The following is a 19,844-nucleotide window of genomic DNA, read 5'->3' as shown; positions in this document are numbered from 1 at the left end:
TATTTCATTAAGATTTTTAAAAATCACCAATTTGGAAAATTTATTCAAAAATTTAAAAAATAATTGAATTGTCAAAGGTTTTAATGAAAAATCGCTAAATAAAAATTAACGAAAATTAGATTCAATTATTTTCAATATTTTCAATTGGATATTTTCAAAAATTCAAATATCTACAAAAAAATATATTTACATTTTTTAAAATATTACATTATAAAATTTTTAAAACAATACTTTAAAATTGTTTGAAAACAATTATAAATGGAGAACATCAATAATTTTCAAAATTTTTAATTGAAATTCTTCAAAAGGTTATTAGTTTTTTTTAAATTATAAACAACATTTTTTTAAAAATTTAATTAGTTATTCGAAAAATTGCATTTCATTCTTAAAAAATTAGTTCTTAGAATTTTTTTATAGTAAATTTTTAAAATTCAATTATCTTAAAGAAATGTAAATTAATGTTTATAAGAAAAATAATGTTTTAGATTTATCATTGAAATTTTTGAAAAATCGTGTAGTTTTATATTTTTATTAAAATTCACCAAAAACTTTATAATTTTTTAATATATTCCATAGAAATAGAAAATAAATAAAAAAATTTTATTTAGTTTTGAAAATAATGGAATAATAAAGAATTTCAATGAGAAAAATTATTTATTTATTAATTTATTATTTTTAACTTTGTTTGTCAAAATTGAAATTGAATTTGAAAACAGAATAATAAAGGCAATTCTTACAGCGAACATAAATTATACATGAAAAATAAAAAATTTAATTTAAATCAACAATTGTCGATTATTTTCGATATTGTTCAAAAATCGCACTTCGATACAATCGAAATTGAAAATTTCAAATCAGAAGAATCTTTATAGGAAACATTTGAACTGCTTTCTAATTATTTATCATAAGGTTTAAAAGTATATGAATAATTTTATTATTCTAGTTCTATATAATTTTCGTATAATTTTTTTCAAATTGACTAATTTAAATTTTTTAAAATTGTCATAATGTTTAAAAATAGAAGATATTTTATTTGAATATGAATGAAAAGCGCATGACTGCGTAACAATGTGACCAACTTAAGAAACTATATAAAAATCCCGCGAACAATTCAAAAACTATAGTTTACAATTATTACTTTTTTAAGGGGAGGAATTGGAAAATTGAAGAAAATTTTGCGAGTAATTAATTTTGTAATAAGAATATTTATTTATTTAGGTAAAATAATTTTTCTCTCTTTAATTTACAGGTGTTCGTTTTAATGGAGAAAGAGGTCGGATACAGTAAAATGCAGTACAATGTAAGTCGATTAATATTTTTTTCTGAATTTTTTACTCTAATTTGAATAACTGTCAACATATTGATATTTGAGACCTGTAAATTAAATTATCAAAACTATTAGTTTATAATAATTACTTAAATTGACAAATTATGATTTGAATTATTAATTATTTTAAATTTATTAGAATTTTACTAAAACTTGAGGATACTATAAAAATTAAAAATTTATTATTCTGTGGAAGCCCTGAATCAAATTTTATCCATTTAATTAATATTTTATAGAATATATATAATTAATTTATATTAAATTTAAAAAATAAATAATTAGTATAATTCAAAATTAAAATTTACAAGTATAAACGTATATAAGGCACATATTTATTTTATTTTACACAGTAAACAAATTTTTATAAAAAAATAATTGCACGCATAATTTATGAGGTACAAAAAACATTTACTCATTTACTGACATTGCACAGATTTCCATCTCCTTTCAACAATTAACTTTTTTTATACAGTCAAACCTGTCGGAATGCAACTGAATTTTTGAATTTAATTAATTTAATTTTTTACTTAAGTTTTAAAATTTTACTACTGTGAAGAATGTACATATACACTAAAAAAATATATTTTATTCAAATAACCGATTACTTGTCTATTATGAAATAAATATTTACTTGAATCAAATAATTTCAGTATTTGAAGCGAATGCCAATTAATTGATTTACAAAAAAATTATTTGATTCGAATAAATAGTTATTTAATAATTAGATAAGTAATCAGTTATTTGAATCAAAATAAATTAGGTTTTTCAATTTATAAATTATATAAAAAATATAAATTTTATAATATTTTTATAATATTCTTCTATCTTGTTCGACAAAAATGAATGCAACAAATTTTTTGAAAATTAATTTGCATTCCTAAATTTTTACTGCTGTTTTAAAAATTAAATGCAAATTTTGATTTGCATTTTTATTGTACGCAATTTTGGCAATACTTTCTTTTTATCTCACGGATATTGTAACTTTTATGTTACCTACATTACATATTTCTTAAAAAACTACAATAATATTTTTATATACTATATAAACGCTACACAAACATTCTTTAATTTACAATATTTTTGCTTAAATATTTATAAAACTATTTAAGATTTTTCGCTTACAAAGACGAGACAAAATAGTAGCTAGATAAATAAAAATTTTCTTATCATTTCGTAATTTAACGGTATGTACAATATAATTGATTATAAACGTTTACTAATAATCGGCGTAAAAATATGCAATAATTCGATAACGTACATTATTTGATTAAATCTATATACGAAATTTATCTTTTTTTTCGCGATTTCTAAAAGTAATAAGATGTACATTAGTAGATAGGAGTTATAAAAGTACATCTTTCAAGAGTATATTAAATTTTTTTTTCGTTAAAAATATTCATTTTCGTTGAAAATGTTTTTTTTTATTAAAAATATTTTTTTTTCATCACATATATTTTCATTTAAAAAAATTATTTCTTAACTAAGTAAATGTTTAATTTTTCTTGTTTGGATAGTAAAGGGAAGTTTGAAACATTAAAATGTTTATAATATATAAGCAAAAAAAAATTTTCGTCTATTTGAACTTTCAAAAATAGAAGAAAATTTAATTTTCCCACCCAGAGAAAAATATTATTTAAACCAAATATATTTCATTTGACTTAAATAAACGTATATTTGACTTACAACTAACTAGACTTTTTATTTGTTTTAAATAAAATTTTTATTCGACATAAATAAAACATATATTTGAGCCAAATAAAATTTTATTTAAACCAAATAAAATTTATTTGAAACAAATAAAAAGTCTAGTTGGTTCTGAGCTAAATATACCATTTCTCTGAGTGCACTAATTTACACCCAGAAAAAAATATTTGACTCTAAGTCTACTAAATTTTGTTATTTGTTTCAAATCAATTTTACTTCGTTAAAATAAGTTTTTATTTGGTTCAAACAAATTTTATTTGATTGAAATAAATTTTATTTGGTTAAAATTAATTTCATTTCGTTGAAATAAAGTTTATTTAGTGAAAATAAATTTTATTTGGTTGAAATAAATTTTTGTTTGATTCTAATAAAAATCTTATTAGTGTCGAATAGATTTTGTTATATAAAACAAATTATTTAGTAGATTCTGAGGCAAATATACTTTTATTTAACTCGAATAAATTATATTTGTTTTAAATAAAATCTTTCTAGCTTTAGAAAATATTTATTGTAAATTTGAGATAAAAAAAATTAATGAGAATTTTATAATAATTATTCATTGTTAAAAATGAAGTATTGTTGCGATTAGTTAGGTTTCAATGCAGAGAAAGAAACCGACGTCAAAAATGAGAATATTATTTAAAAATCTATAATTCTATTTATATTCATAATATTTGTCCAAGAGTTCAAGTGTCAATTATGTAAATTACTATATGTACAGTTTACAAAACTTTCATTCAGCACACATTTTGTATTATGTATCTTGAAACTTTCTCGAAAAAATTTTTCCACTGTCATGCTTTGGATTTGTTTTCTTTTGAATATTCCTTTCTTTCAAATATTCAATGATCTGTGTTGAAAAAGAATCAGACTTTAGAGATCAAGGCAGTATTTTCTTCGGAGTTAGATTTCTTCTTCTTTATTTCTGCTTTCTCCACTTTTCTCTCAAATTTTACTCTCAAGATCATCATTTATAGGTTGCGGATTAGTAGCAGCCCACTTTTCTTTAGACGCTATTTTCTCTTTCGTTGGTCTGTGTTTCAATTTTTGAATTCCCAAATAGTGCTCCTCAATCTCTTTGAGTGTTCTTCCTTCTGTCTCTGGCATAATAAAATACAAAGTAATCACACCAACCAAATTAATACATGTATTGAATACGAATGTTCCAGGTAGAGTGATCCATGTCGTCATGGGCTCAAAAACTAGATTTGCAATAGCACCAAAAATGTAGTATAATGAACCTGCAATTCCGGTCGCCGTACCGCGGACCTAATTGAAAACAGAAGAGGAATTAATTCCCATTATGTTATTGGTGACAATACATTATACATTCATTTCGCTAATTAATAGACATCTGTTATTTTTGTTGTAATTAGAATAGAAAACACTTGCATACCTGTGATGAGAAGACTTCGCCTGATAAAACCCAAGGTATCAATCTAATACCCACGTGCGAGAAGAAGGCCGAACCTATCAATAATGTCGTTGGAAGCCATGCGTAATGGGATGTATCAATATGATTGTTTCTAATTAAATAACCATAGATTGCTAAAAGAAGATAACAAAAGAATGTTCCACCAACTGAGAAGAAGGTTAATTTTCTTTTACCAAGTATGTGAATAATAAATGCACAAACAACACTTGATACGAATTCCGTTAAGCCAAGGAATACTGTTGCGGTATATTTTTCAATTGGCGATTTTAGACCTTCGAAAATTTCCACAGCATTCGTTTGCAGTACAAGTGAGCCATTGAATGTTGAAACGAAAAATGTTATAGCGACAAGAATAAATGGTTTGTAGAAATTTTTCTTGTTGTAGTGGTGTAGGTTCTTTAATATTGAATTTTCTTTTGCATTTATCTTCACTGATTTTACCATGTCGGTGATTTGGTGAAATTCCGTATTTACTTCAGTTGGGCTTGTCCAGCCTCTTAACCAGCAGAGGGATCTTTCCGCTTCTGCTATTCGTCCTTTACCTAAAATGATGTTTAGAGGAGAAAAAATTAGTGCAACCAGAAATGTTTGGTTCAAAATTTCAGGGAATTTAATAGAGTTCTGGACTATACTTTTACGAAACGGATTTTCGTACGATTAGCTGAATTCTCATTGAAGAGATAAAATGGCATTAACACACCCAAATAAATTTTATTTGGTTTAAATAAAATTTTATTAGGCTCAAATATATGTTTTATTTATGTCGAATAAAAATTTTATTTAAAACAAATAAAGAGTCTAGTTGCTTCTGAGACAAATATACGTTTATTTAAGTCCAATGAAATATATTTTGTTTAAATAATATTTTTCTCTTGGTGCAGTACAGTAGTTTTTTTTAATAAATGCTTAGCATTCTTGAAATTTGTTCTTCATTATTCACCACATTTTGCAGAAATACATATCTGTAACTAATGCATGGTTGCCACAGGTCAGGGAAATCTGTGAATTCAGGGAAAAGTCAGGGATTTTTATTAAAAGTACTGGAAAAAATTTAATTTTTAGAATTCATAAGAAAATTCTGAATTTTTGGTGTCTTTTTTGGAAAGCTCATAAACATATAATACAAAACCTTAAAAAAAATTTTTTATTTCTGACAAGAATGAACTTTTTCATATTATTTAATTATGTATTACAAAAGTTTTATCTTATATAAATCTTATATTACCACTAGCTGTCGTACCCGTCTTCGACGGGTTTTAGTTTCTACCAATACATTTAAGTTTCTACCAATCTGGAAAATCAGGAAATAGCTAGGGAATTTAATTTGACCGGAAAAAAATAATAATTAGTTACCATTATAGCTATTTTAGTAGGAAAATATTACTATTTGAATCAGTGATTGACTTTTTGTTATCAAATTAGTTATTTTAACCAATTCAAATGCAGAGAACAATATTTATCAATTTGTAGTACTTTAATTAATGTATTAAAAAAATTAAATTTTCCATACAGTTTTTGGAGTTATAGTAGAGTCTAATTGGAACTAATTGTATCGCAAGTAGACCCTACGTTACGACTGCTAAAACCTAACATAAGACCTAAATTTTAGGCTGAAAGTAGGGCTTAAATTTTGACTCGGGTCTGTTTTCATAAATATTATACATCAATAAAAATTGAAGTAAAAAGCAATTTTTTAAAAGCGAATTAATATAATGAAACTTTTTCTTAATTTGATAGGAAAATTCCCGGTTCGGCATATTCCCAGCTTTTTACAGTTTTTCCCTTTTGGTAGATACCCAGTTAAATGTATTAGTATAAACAGAAAACTGTACGACAGCAAGTAATACAATCTATATTTATATGAACTTAAGAAACAGTATTTTCATAAAATAAGTAAATTTTTATAGCCATTTGTAGATTTATTTATGGATAAAATCAAGTAAATTTAAATTTGACAAAAAAGAGATAAACCGTGAAAAGTTTGGACAAAGCAGGGAATTTTGTTAAACAAAAATAGACACCGTGTTAACTTTTGTCTTTACATTGCTCAAAACATCTCTTAAAGTTAAATCTAGAGTTAAAATGAAAAAACGTTTTAACATGTAAGTTTTTGCCTAGTGGCATAATATGCTTGTATTGTATCACAGGTGACTTACAATTCTTGACATCCTGCGAAATCATTTTAATCATAAAAAATTTCCATTTTCAATATTTCTGAACTTCTTGAAAATATTAGATTGATTTGATAAATAATTTTGAATTGCACTATTTTGACATCAAAATATTAATCAGAGACTCCAAAAATACTACTGAATTATACTTCATATATAGTAATTAGTATCGATTTTTTGATATATTGAAAATTTTTTTATATTTCTTGTAGGATAGTATTTTTTGCAAAATTATGATAAAATCTGACAAAATAACATATAATATTCATTTTTAGAAAGTTTAAAAGCTATCCATTAAAAATTGTGAAATTTGGAAATTTTCCATTTTTCAAGTTTTTGAAAATATTTTTATATTTACATCTTAGTTGTAGAATAGTATTTTTTGAAAAATTATGCTAAAATGTGACCAAATAACATGTAATACTCAAATATAGAAAGTTTAAAAGCAATCCATAAAAAAATGTAAAATTTTGAAATTTTCGATTTTTTGAAAACATTTTTATACTTACATATTAGTTATAGGACTTTATTTTTTGCAAAGTTATGCTATAATGTGACTAAATAACATATAATACTCAAGTATATAAACTTCAAAAGCAATCCATGAAAAATAAAGAATTTTGAAATTTTCGATTTTTTGAATTTTTTGAAAAAATTGAATATCTCCCGTTCTAATTAATATTTTTTAAATCTGTAAATTTATAAACCTTCCTTGGGTCAATACCTAATAACCTACCAAGTTGGACTTAAATCGATTCACATGTTTTTGTGTGATTGGGGTACAAAGTTTTTGTGACAGACAAACATACATACATACATACATACATACATACATACATACATACATTAAATTTTTTAAGAACATTTTTGGAATCTCTGATGTCCATAATAACTAATCATGTTAACATTTTGAAGTTTTAAGCAATGTACAGACAGACATCTGATTTTATTAATAAGGATTATCTTGATAAATAACAAAATTATTCACATAAATTCAATTATTTTTTAAATTTCAAAAAATCAATTTTTTTTTTGTAAATAATCCAAATATTTCAAAAAATACGAAATGTATTAAAATTTCCTGAAATAAATATCGAGATTTTAACACAATTAATAATTTTCAAGAATATTTTACATATCCGCTTAGAAGTTTAGTCTCTAGGTTTGTCTAAACTTCTAAACGGATATGTAAAATATTCTAGAAAATTATTAATTGTATTAAAATCTCGATATTTATTTTAAGGAAATTTTAATACATTTCGTATTTTTTGAAATATTTGGATTATTCACAAAAAAAAAATTGATTTTTTGAAATTTAAAAAATATATTTTTCAGTTTTTTTTTATTATAAATTCTATAAAAGTATCCAAAATATTGAATAAACTTATCAGAATTTTGTCTTTTATTATTCTTTATCCAGCAAAAAAAATTGAGCAAAATCGGTTAATATTTACTCGAATTATTCTATTTTATTATCGATATTTCGAGAATATATATTCGCGGTTTTTACTTTTTACTTGCCGGTGATTCTCTACCGCGAATTCTACAATAATTCGTAAAAATTAATTTTTAAGAAACATTCAATTATTGAATAAGTTATTTATTTTTGTATTTAAATAATTAAAAAAAAAAATTGATTTAAAAAAAAGAAGAATTTTATTTTCAAATTGTAGAGAATAATAATTGAATTGAAATGATGAAAATAATTTTAAAGAAATTACAGTAACAATATTTTCATAATAATAAAATATTGATTTTGTCACTCGGTCATCTTTAATTATTATAAAACATAAGGAAATGGATCACTCCGAGTCTTATGTTTTATAATAATATTCTTATGAAATTGTTTAATTTGAAAAGGTTTGAATTTGAAATTTTTGAACATCTTAATTCCAATGAAAAAAAATAATGATTAAATATTTATTTTAAAGATTTTTCGCAGTATCTAATAATTTTTAGAGTGAATCAGAATATTCTTTTGGGTCAGGGAAAAAGTCAGGGAAAAATAAAGTTAAATTTTTGTGGCAACCCTGTAATGGTCCAGAACATTTTGTATAAAGTTCGCTGAATGTGGTAATTAAAAATACCAAATCTAAAATTTGGTAATTTACGTACTTGCTAACCAGTAGGGACTTTCTGGTACGAAGAAAAGTGCACAGAAGCACATCACTGGATAGAGAATGTTAATTAGAGCTGTCGTCTTCCAACTGACTAGACTTCCAGTTAACATTTGAAGGAATATGCCTAGAATCACTGTCATTGTGGATGTTGCCGAGAGCATGCCTCTGTAGGTTGGTTCGGTTATTTCTGCAACATATGTCAGTACTGGTGCTTCTGAAAGACCACCGGTCAAACCACTGATTACCAATGCGACATATATCATTGTCATATTGTAAGAATAGTAAAATATTATCCATGATGTAATGAATGGCACAGTCATCATCATCATCGTTCGTTTTCTTCCGAAAGTCTGTGATATTGGACCGCTGCAGAAGCAACCGACTGGTACCAAAAATAAATTGAGACTACCTGAAAGACAAGAAAGAAAACACAAATTATTCATACTATTCTTCATGATTCACCAACTTAATTTTGGAAAATAAATTTTAAGCTTAAATATTTTTTATGAAGCTGAAACTTGCACCCACTTATCAGCATCCTCTTAATTTTTCAAAATTGTATGTTGGTTTCAAACAAAAGAAATTTAGCTTTAAAATCCAAAATTAAGTGGTTGCTGCATAACTAGGTGCTGAAAGTGGCTTATTAATAAAAAATAATAATCTTTTATGGGTAAAAATCTGTTAATGAGAAATATACGAACCTATCAAATTTCGTTCTTCTGTGGTGGCTTTCAATTCAATTCCTTCTTTCAGTGCCGGAATTAAAATTGTCGCAAATCCTAATGTGGTACCAAAAGTGAGAAGTAGCATATTTTTTGCACCAACGGCGAGAAATTGAGGCAATGCTCGTTTGAATTTATTAACAGTTGTTGGTTCCTCAACATGACCATTCGCCTCCATTGGATATACTTTTTCACCATTACTGGAAATTATTTTCAAAAATAAATTAGGCGAATAACTAGTTAATGAATTAAAAAAAATTAAATTCTCTTGTATTTTTATTCATCATTAAGATGAAATGAGGCTGTAACATGAAAAAAAATTCTTTTTTGATTTTTCGGAAGACTTTTTATCATAAAAAACTTAATAAATTAGTACGAATTTTGAAAGCAGAATTGGTTTAATGTATAAGGATGATGGAATTCTCTAGTGTCTTTTATTTTTAATTCATTATAATGTCATTGAGTAATAACGAGCAAGGTGATTTTTTTCCTTCTCCAGAAACTATTTCCTGAAGTCTATACAGCTATACATATATATAGATCTTGTAATTTGCATTTTATGTAACTGAGTAAATGTCCCCTGATAAACATGAAGTTTGCATAATATTGCGAAGGAAAGACTTTCTGACAAATATTTGTTTATGCTGCCATTAAAACTAATTAAAAGCAGCTAACTGCTCTTGTAGTTTTACTGAAAAATTTACCTCTTACAAATTTTTTTAATATTTAATTAATTAATGAATATTGTATTAATAATAAATAGTTATTAAATGTAATAATTAGTACGAAAGGGCTCGTCCCGTATATTTTTAAAATAAACAAATAAATATTATAATTTTATTATAATATACATATATATATACATAAAAATTTTTAAATAAAACAAATTCTAAAATTTTTGAAATATATATCGAAACGGTGTGTAGAAAGTTAATGTGTATTAAGAAGAAGTGGAATATCATTAAAATAATTTTTTTTCTCCTTGGAGAGAAAAAATATAATTAATTATTATTTGCTCCTCCGGTAAAGTGAGTTGTGTTGAGTCAAGGTACCAGTTGCTTCTGTATATACATTTAAATAGTGTTGGGAGTCCTTGAAAAATACTCACACTTTAGAAAAAAAATGAATGCTAAAAATTCAAACTTTACTGATTGGAACTAATTTAAATTCTGTCGAATTAGCAAAAATTTGTAAATTAGTATTTTTCCTTTGGGGCCGTTCAGAAACTACGTCTCGCCTTAGAGGGGGGTGGAATTAATTTTTTCTGACGTTCTGTAGAAAAAATGGCGTCAAAGCATGTAAAATTTGTGACGTGATGGGGAGGGGGGTGGAAAAATTATGCAAAATAGTGTGACGTAGTTTATACTCGACTCCTTTTTTTGTTTATTAGACTAATTATAATTTATCGAATTAGTAAAAATTTGTAATTTTGTATTTTTACTGTTTTTGTGTTATTAGAATAATTTGTATTAGTCGAAAAGCAAAATTTAGTAATTAGTGATTTTAGTATTTTTATTATTTAGACTAATTTATAATTTAGTCGAATTGACAAAACTCGTAATTATTTTTTAGTATTTTTACAACAGACTAATTAAAACAAATCAAATTAGTAATTTTTAATTTAATTTTAATTTAGTAATTTTTTAATAAATTAGACGAATGTAAATTTTTTCGAGTTAGTAAAATTAGTAATAGTTATACTTTTCTTACTATTTTCATAATTTAAACACAATTTAAGTTTTCTCTAAATTTGTTAAAATTTGTTAAAATGTTTACTAATTTGAATTAGTGTCTGACTTTTTATTTTTCAATTAGTAAATTTGACTAATAAATTAGTAAAATTACTATTTATTAGTAAAATGTACTAATCATTGACTTTAGTCATTTTACAACTCAAATGCAATTTAATACAAATTTACTAATTATTTACTTTTTGCTTTTGAATTAGTAAAAATTACTGTTTATTGATAAAATTTGCTAATATATTTACTTGAGTCAATTTACAATAAATTTAATACAAATTTACTAATTATTGACTTACTTTTTGCTTTTGAATTAGTAAAAACTACTATTTATTGATAAAATTTGCTAATTATTTACTTGAGTCAATTTAAAATTTAATACAAATTCACTAATTATTGGATTACTTTTTACTTTTGAGTTGGTAAAGATTACTATTTATTAGTAAAATTTACTAATTATTATTAACTTGAGTCAATTTACTTTTAGTCAATTTACAATTTGATACAAAATTTACTAATTATTGACTTACTTTTTGCTTTTGAATTATAGTAAATTTTCGACTAATATTTAGTCTATAAATAACTTTTGTTTATAATATTTCTTTTATAGAAAAATTACAAGAAAATTAAAAAAAAATTGTTACAAAAATTTTACAAAGAAATTAATTAAATTTTTCCAAACTGTGTTGTTATTAAATTTATAGGCGGCACACAAAAAAATTTCACTTTTAATAAAATTAAATATGTAGTTCAAGGTTATAGGCTTTTCTCTTCCTGAATCTAATTTGCATTATTTTTTTTTCTTGATCAAGGATATAATTATTAAGAACATGGGAATCTTAACCTTGTGGAAACCATCAAATGTTTAAATTCACTCTTATATATTGTATAAATATCTTGAGAGTGCAGTTTATATATAATCGTAAATCTCAAAAATTAATTTGTCAATAAAAAAATTTCCGCTTATGATAATTACATGTCCGTATGGTTATTTATTGTATAATAATAAATATAACAATAAATAGTAATACCTAATAATAATAATTATTATTTTTTTATATTATTGTAAAAATAATAATAATAATAGTTGTAATAATAATAATTATAATAATAACAATAATAATAACAACAATAACAATATAATAAATTAATAAGTGATAATTATTTATTTGTAAAAATTTATTTATTTATTCATCTGTAAGCCTGTCAAACTAAATAAAAAGTAATTATTTCTATTTGATAAAATAAAAAATTTAAAACTACTTTTTGGTAAAATTTAATATTCAAGCAAATAAAAAACAATGGAAGTGAAAGGGAAACAATTTGTAAGTCAGCAGCATAAAAGGATTTAAATTCGAAAAGTAAGAGTGTTTACAAAACCGGTTAATGTTTGGCATTTCGTAATCAATCTAATGAATAGGCGAAGGGGGGATGAATTTTGAATAAAAATTAATTATTTTTTAAAATTCAGATTTTCTTAATAGAAAATTTTTCAATCATTTCTTTTTTTCAATAATTACACTCCAGAGAGAACATTTTTGTTTGAACCAAATAAAATTTATTTGAAATAAATAATTTATTTGAAACAAATAAATAATTTAGTAGGCTCTGAGGTAAAATTTTTTTTATGGGCATATAATAACATTGTAGAAAAAATTGGGATTTGTTAGAAATATTTAAATTGCAAAGTAGAAGAAATTGATCTTGTCAAGGTTGGAGAATTTACAGTGTTCAATAATAAGTACATTCACTTTTGATGGTTTGTTATAGAGATTGGTCACATGTTCTGCAATGGGAACATTAAACGCGTAATATCTACTCTTCCATTATAAAGGCAATAGCCGCACGATTACGTGTATAGAGATATAAAGTGGGCCACAATCATCAACGCAAAGTGCAAAATAAACCCCTTCTCTCACCTGTTTATGGAAGTGATTTACAAATCATGTTTTTTCATTTTTTTTTCCTTTTTTGCAAAGCTAAAATTGTACGAAATTACAATTTTTTTTTTAAATCCAGAAACAGATATATTTGACTCAGAATAAATTAAAATTTTATTTGTTTCAAATCAATTTTATTGGGTTCAAATAAATTTTATTAGGTTCAAATACAAATTTCATTTGTGTCAAATAAAATTTTTATTTGTTTCAAATAAATTTTATGTGGTTCGAATAAAAATTTTATTTGTGTCAAATAAAATTTTGATTTAAAATATTTAAATAATTTATAAGGCTCCGAGGCAAATATACTTTTATTTAACTCAAATAAATTATATTTGGTTTAAATAAAATTTTTCTCTTGGTGAGTAAATTTAAAATAAACGAAATTAAACATTTTTTTTTTGTAAACTTAAATTAAACGAGGAATTGGAATTTATGTTTCCGTAAAATGCTAAAGTGTTTGAGCTTTAAGGCCATGTTATTCAGTGTGATGTTTTTTCATAGTAAAGTATATGGAGCACGTGACCACTGAATAACATGACCTTAATAATTGGTTTATAGATAAATTGAAAATTTTATGCTCAGAGAAAATTTTATTACAATTTATTTTAATGCAACGCAATTTTCTCTATGCTAATTAAACCATCGTACAGTGAAAAGAAATTTTTTTTTATTCAGCTAATCGATTACTTGCCTGTTATCAAATAAATATGTACTTAAAAAAATTTTACTTAAATTTAATAAAATTAAATAAAAATAATTATTCAAAATAGCAAATAAAAATAATAAACAAAAATATCAAAAAAATAGTAAATAAATATTGTAAATATAAAAATAATAAAAAAATAGTAAGTAGAATAAAAATACTGAATGAAAATAGTAAATAAAAATAAATTAACAAATAAATTACCTTTAAATAATTGTGAAATTAATACAAGGGACATTTATAGAAATGATTATTTTAATTTTTACAAACACGGAAAAAATAAAAAAAAATAAGTTTTACAATTTACAAAGTAAAGGAAAAACCTGTAATTTCTGCAATAAATTTTAATTGTTTCTGGATAATAAACTTTACTCATTTTCACTAAGACTTACTCCGCGGGAATAGTAAAAAATTGTCACAGAAATTCCTTAGAATATTTTGTACTTTAAAATTAGAAATTAAAAAAAATAGATAAAAAATTATTTGTAATCTATTAAAAAAAATTGATTTTTATTTTTTGTAAATGTAAATTTTCATTTTAATTTCTATGAAAAATTAGTCATTACTAGTAATAACAATTAATTAATAGCAACAATTAATTTCCGAAATTATTCCATGACCTTGGTTACATACGGAATTTTGCTACTTTAGAGAACATTGATAATGAATTTGACAACGGATTATTTATCAATCGTGATAAAAAAGATTAGGATTATATATATATAAATCATCATATATTCTCCTTATCTGAATAATAATTCCGCATAAGCTTCTTTTACAATCGTTTAACAAATTACAAAAATAACGCATACTAGTTGTGCATATTACAAGTCATTACGTAAATTGAAAAATTAAATTTGAATTTAAAACTAAATTCTCCATATTTCCAATAGATATATAGAAACATATTAATGTTATAGTTTTAATATTCTCGTTATTTATATTGAGAAGATATTCGATAAATGTAAAAAATTTCCTTTTCTGTTTTTGTTAAGAAGAAATTTATTTTATTTATATTTATTTAATTTTTATTTAGATAAAAAATTGTATCAAATTGATAGAAAAAAATTTGCATCAAATTATGATTTCTTACGTATATTTTTGGTATTAATTCGTTAACTACTTTCAAGTTAATAGTATTTTATTTATTTATTTCTTTTTGTTAAATTGTAAATCAGGATCAAAAATTGATATATAATTATCATCAAGAATATAAACAAATCAAAGAAATAAAAAATGTTTTGAAATTAACAAACAGTAAATGGAATATTTAATCGCACTTGTTGGAAAGTAAAATATTTTTAGAAATAAAAAAAATGTGAGACATTTAAGAGTTTATGTTTAGGGAAAAAAAACGTTTTGTTGATTAAAGATTACTTTGTTCGGAGCCCCACTTTCTTCTTTAATAACAATTCTTCCGTACAATACAAAAATACAATGTGAGTATGTGTTTTTAAAATTATTTTCCTTTTTAAAAACTTGAAGTTTTCGAAAATTGAAAAAATGCTTGTTATTATTGTTGTTACTATTATTATTATTATAATTATTATTAAAATTACTACTAGTTATTATTACTATTAGTATTAATATTTTTATTGTTATTACTAATTACTATTATTATTATTATTATCATTACTATTATTACCATTTATTTATTTATTTAACAAATTTACGGCACTATTATTAACATTTTTTTTTTGGTTCATTATAGAATTATTATACACAAAATTAATTTAAAAATAATAAAATTGTTTATTATATATGAAGAAATATACACAATATAAAAAATAATGAAAATGAGTTACACTTTGAAAGACATTTACTTACTTAAATAACAAATGCACTTTATTTAAATATTTTTCTATCAGTCACGTATTTTTGTCTTAAACCGGAAAAATTAGATATTCAAATCGAAAAAAATATAACAATTTAAATTCGTGAGTCGAAAATAAAATTTTTCGAACATTCTCTTTAAAAATAACGAATAAAAAAATAAGTTAATTTTGAATAAAAACCATTTGTTTTTTTAAAATAATTATCATTTTTTATGTAAACTTGTTATTTTTTAATTTATAATTTTTATTTCTGTATTTTTTTGTTTAATTTAATTTTTCAATTGTTATTTCTTTAACTTTTTATTTCATTCTTATTTTACAATTTTTATTTCTTTATTTTTATTTTTTTATTTAATTTTATTTCATTATGTTTTCATATTGTAAGTCAACGAATGTTTATAAAGTACCGGCAAAGAGCAATATGTAATTAAATTGTATTTTTTAATCAAATGCTAAAAAAATATATGCGAGAGAAAATTTGCACGTACCTGTTAAAATTGTCAAAATTCTCCAGTTGAGTCATTTTTCCAAAAAAAAAATGTTGTTTAGAATCCTAAGCACTTGGCAAATTTTGTAAGCCGACAGTGATTTTTCTCTTAAGGAAACTGGTCTATTTTTTAACAGCCATTTATTAACTTATTAATTAATAATTAAAATATACTTGAAAATAAAAATAGTTCTTAAAATTTTAAATATAAAATTTCAATTCGTTTGAATTTCATTTCACTGGCGAGAATATTTTTTTAAACACTAATTAAAATATTTTTTTATAATCTATTTAATTGATGTATTTTTTATTTATTTAATATATTAATTTATTTTCATATATTTTTATTTATTTATTTTATTTATTTGATATATTTTTATTTATTTATTTTAATTATTTAATATATTTTGTTTAATAATTAAAAATACTTTGAGAAAATTTTTTTTTTTTGAAAACTGAAACACATTTGTCGTCAGGTGAGAATTATTTTAAATTGACAACAGAAAATAATGGAAAATTAAAATTTTCGCGGTTTTTTTTTTATAAATTTTGCCCGAGAACTGTTAGTGGAATGAAGGAGCCCCATCCTCTATTTGAAAGTAACTCCAAGTTTTACTTTCTGTTACTCCCACTCTTTTGCACGTACCCCACTTTATTTTTCATCTTCTATACTTATTAGATATAGATATAGATATACATGTACAAGAATCTATAATTTATAAAATTTAATCCCCCATTTCACGTGATTTCTAATTTCTGATTATTTTATGTTGACAATAAAAATTTTTTTCACCTCATTGAAAATCAATTTTTTATAGTGATTTCTAGTGGGAGAGTAATAATCTTCTTTTTCTTCTTCAATAAAGATTAATTTCTCTTCCTTTATATTTGCACTTTGATTCGATTAATCTATAGTTTTTTTAAAATAACGAGTAATTTTTAATTTATTAATTTTAATTTTATATTCATTTATTTTAATTTACATATTTATTTAAATAGCAAAATTACTTTTAATTAACAAGGGCACAAGAGTTTTCAAATTAATTTTTTTTTAATTTGATTCTGAAATGTTTTACTTTTACATATTATCTGTATTTTTATTCTTAAAAATTTATTTATTTTTATTTGTTTACATTAATTTATTTACTTATTTATTTTGAGTCAATATATTGAATCTCAATTGAAAATTTATTTATTTATATTTGATTATTAATTTATATTTTTTAATTTATATTTATTTAATAAACATTATTTATTTGTTTAAAATAAACTTTGTTTGGTTTAATTTAAACATTTCTCTTTGTGTATTTTTATTTATATTTATTTATTTATTTTTAATCAATATATGAGTAGTATCTTAATGAGTAATAATAAGTTTTGAACCAATAAAAATTATAAAATTTATTTATAATTAATTTATATTTGTTTATTATTTATTTATATTATATTATTTATTGCTATTAATTTATTTTGAGTCACAATATATTGAATATCTAAATAAAAAGTCTATAATAATTATATGTAATATAGAAAATTTAATTACATGTAAACGAAAAAAATTTAATCTTTTATTAATCTTCAAAAGATGTATCAAGAATCTGCTACTAAATTATATTCGATTGACCTGTAATCTCAAATCGTTTGATCAATGTAATGGCAGATAATTTGATATTACTCCTCATTGTTTCAGTTTTAAATATAAACAAATATAAATTACAATAATAAATTATAATTTTTTTTCTTTACTAATATTTTCCTCACTTTATGAAAGATTTTTCAAATATTTTCTATTTTCAATTATTTTTTTTTTTAATTATTTAGAATTTTTTAACAAAAATTTCGCATAAAATTTTTTTTCAATTTTTAATATTTTTCTAATATTAAAATTCCACTTTGTCGCATTTTCTCCCCAAGTTGAAAAATATTAATCTAATTAGTTTAATTGAAATATAAATAAAAATACAAAAAATAAATCAATCAATCGAATTGACTGATAGAAAAAGCTTTCAGAGAATATATTTTTAAAATTAATTAACAATAATTTTTTATTTGGAAAATGAAATTTCGAAGGAAATAAATAAGAGCGAGAATTTTGAGCCTATAAAATTTCTGCAAAATCAGTATTTAATTTAATACTCGATTAATCTGTTTTCCTTAAAAAAAAAAACAATTTCCTGCGTCTTATCTGAAAATAAAAATTCCCTTCTTTTTATCGTCTTTAAAAAAAAAATTTAATCTTTCTTTTAACTATACTGCAAATTTTATTTAGGCTTTTCAATGATAAGGTGCAGTTCTTATTTGAGTATAAAGTGAATTTGACCCAGTTTTAGTACTCAACAAACCAATCATCGTTATCGAAGGTTAGGGTTATATATGGAGGTTAAGAGAGACAATATAAATACAAATCTATGATTAAATTACAATGACTCGCATTTAAATGTCCCTATAAAATGCCCTTAAAGTGAAAAAATCTATTATTAAAATTTCGAAAATTTTATTTCTACTCAGTCCGAAGAAATTTATTTTTTCATTTTTAACTACCTAATTAGAAATAATTAATAAGTCATTAATTGAAAATAAATAATTAATGAAAAACTTTCATTGCCATTTAAGGGGATTTGAACCTTGATGACGTCACAGTTTGTGCAAAGCATTAGTTTTAAATCTGTGACGTCATCATGGTTCAAATGCCCTTAATAAAAATAAAATTTATTTGGAACAAATACAAATTTTTTTTAACGCAAATAAAACTTATTTGCAAAAAATAGAAATTTTATTCGACACAAATAAAATTTATTTGAAACAAATATAAAGTTTATTTCAAATTAGGGATTTATTTAAAACAAATAAAATATAATTTGAAACAAGTAAAATTTTTTTTCAACCAAAAGAAATTTATTTGCAATAAATAAATATTTTATTTAAACCAAAAGAAATTTTTTTGAAGCAGATAAGTTTTATTTGAACCAAAAGAAATTTATTTGAAAAAAATTTTATTTATTTTCTTGTTTATTTAAAGTTATTGAACCAAATAAAATTTTAATCGACTCAAAAGAATTTATTTGAAAGAAAGAAAATTTTTATTTTGAAACAAAAGAAATTTACTTAAATCAAATTAAATTTGTTTGCAAAAAATAAAATTTCTTTTGAACCATAAGAGAAATTTATTTGAAACAAATAAGAATTTAATTTGAAATTAACGATTTATTTGTAACCGAATAAAATTTATTTGAAACAAATAGAAATGTTATTCCAAATTATGGATTTATTTATAACGAAGTAAAAATTGTTTGAAACAAGTAAAACTTTTATTTCGAATCATGGATTTATTTATAACGTAATAAAATTTTTTTGAACCAAAAGAAATTTATTTGTGGACAAATAAAATTTATTCCAAATAAAAATTTTATTTCAAATTGTGGATTTATTTAAAATTTATTTGAAGCAAATAAAAAATTTAGTAGACTGAGTCAAATATATCTTTCTTAGGAATGTGTAAATATAATTATTTTATTCGATAATATATTACAAATATTAATTTTGGAATTTGTAATAAAAAATAATTAAAAGAAATTAATTTAAATTGAAAAAAAATTCTTATTTGATTTTTTAATTTATAAGTTATTCAATCAACTAGACTACTTTGATTTTCCTC

The 19,844-nt window shown here is 22.3% G+C and overlaps 1 protein-coding gene and 1 long non-coding RNA gene across 2 annotated transcripts in view; one reads left to right on the top strand and one right to left on the bottom strand.

Moving 5' to 3' along the window:
* LOC122511705 overlaps positions 1–1,292 on the top strand; it is a 42,057-nt gene extending 40,765 nt beyond the window's left edge. Inside the window, exon 3 of the long non-coding RNA XR_006302549.1 lies at positions 1,250–1,292. This is a non-coding gene — a long non-coding RNA (uncharacterized LOC122511705). The remainder of the gene's footprint in view (positions 1–1,249) is intronic.
* A 2,106-nt stretch (positions 1,293–3,398) lies between these two features.
* LOC122511702 (facilitated trehalose transporter Tret1) lies at positions 3,399–16,445 on the bottom strand. The gene is made up of 5 exons (XM_043627116.1): positions 16,191–16,445; positions 9,459–9,679; positions 8,753–9,166; positions 4,428–5,008; positions 3,399–4,300 (listed from the first exon to the last, which is right to left on the bottom strand). The coding sequence occupies exons 1-5, from the start codon at positions 16,223–16,225 to the stop codon at positions 3,977–3,979; spliced, it is 1,575 nt and encodes a 524-aa protein (XP_043483051.1). The 5' UTR covers positions 16,226–16,445; the 3' UTR covers positions 3,399–3,976.
* Between the last annotated feature and the right edge of the window lie 3,399 nt (positions 16,446–19,844).

The sequence above is a fragment of the Leptopilina heterotoma genome, unplaced genomic scaffold, assembly GCF_015476425.1.
Source record: "Leptopilina heterotoma isolate Lh14 unplaced genomic scaffold, ASM1547642v1 Lhet_9, whole genome shotgun sequence".
Classification (NCBI taxonomy): Eukaryota; Metazoa; Arthropoda; class Insecta; order Hymenoptera; family Figitidae; genus Leptopilina; species Leptopilina heterotoma.
The sequence above is the reverse complement of the archived record's forward strand: the minus strand, read 5'-3'. Positions and strand labels throughout refer to the sequence as shown.

Bases quoted from the DNA above. Each gene is read 5' to 3' on its own strand.
- LOC122511702 (XM_043627116.1), bottom strand. From the start codon at position 16,225: ATGACTCAACTGGAGAATTTTGACAATTTTAACAG. The intron at 9,167-9,458 runs GTTCGTATATTT...CTTGTCTTTCAG, and splicing joins AGAAGAACGAAATTTGATAG to GTAGTCTCAATTTATTTTTG. The intron at 5,009-8,752 runs GTACGTAAATTA...ACATCATTTTAG, and splicing joins AAGTCCCTACTGGTTAGCAA to GTAAAGGACGAATAGCAGAA.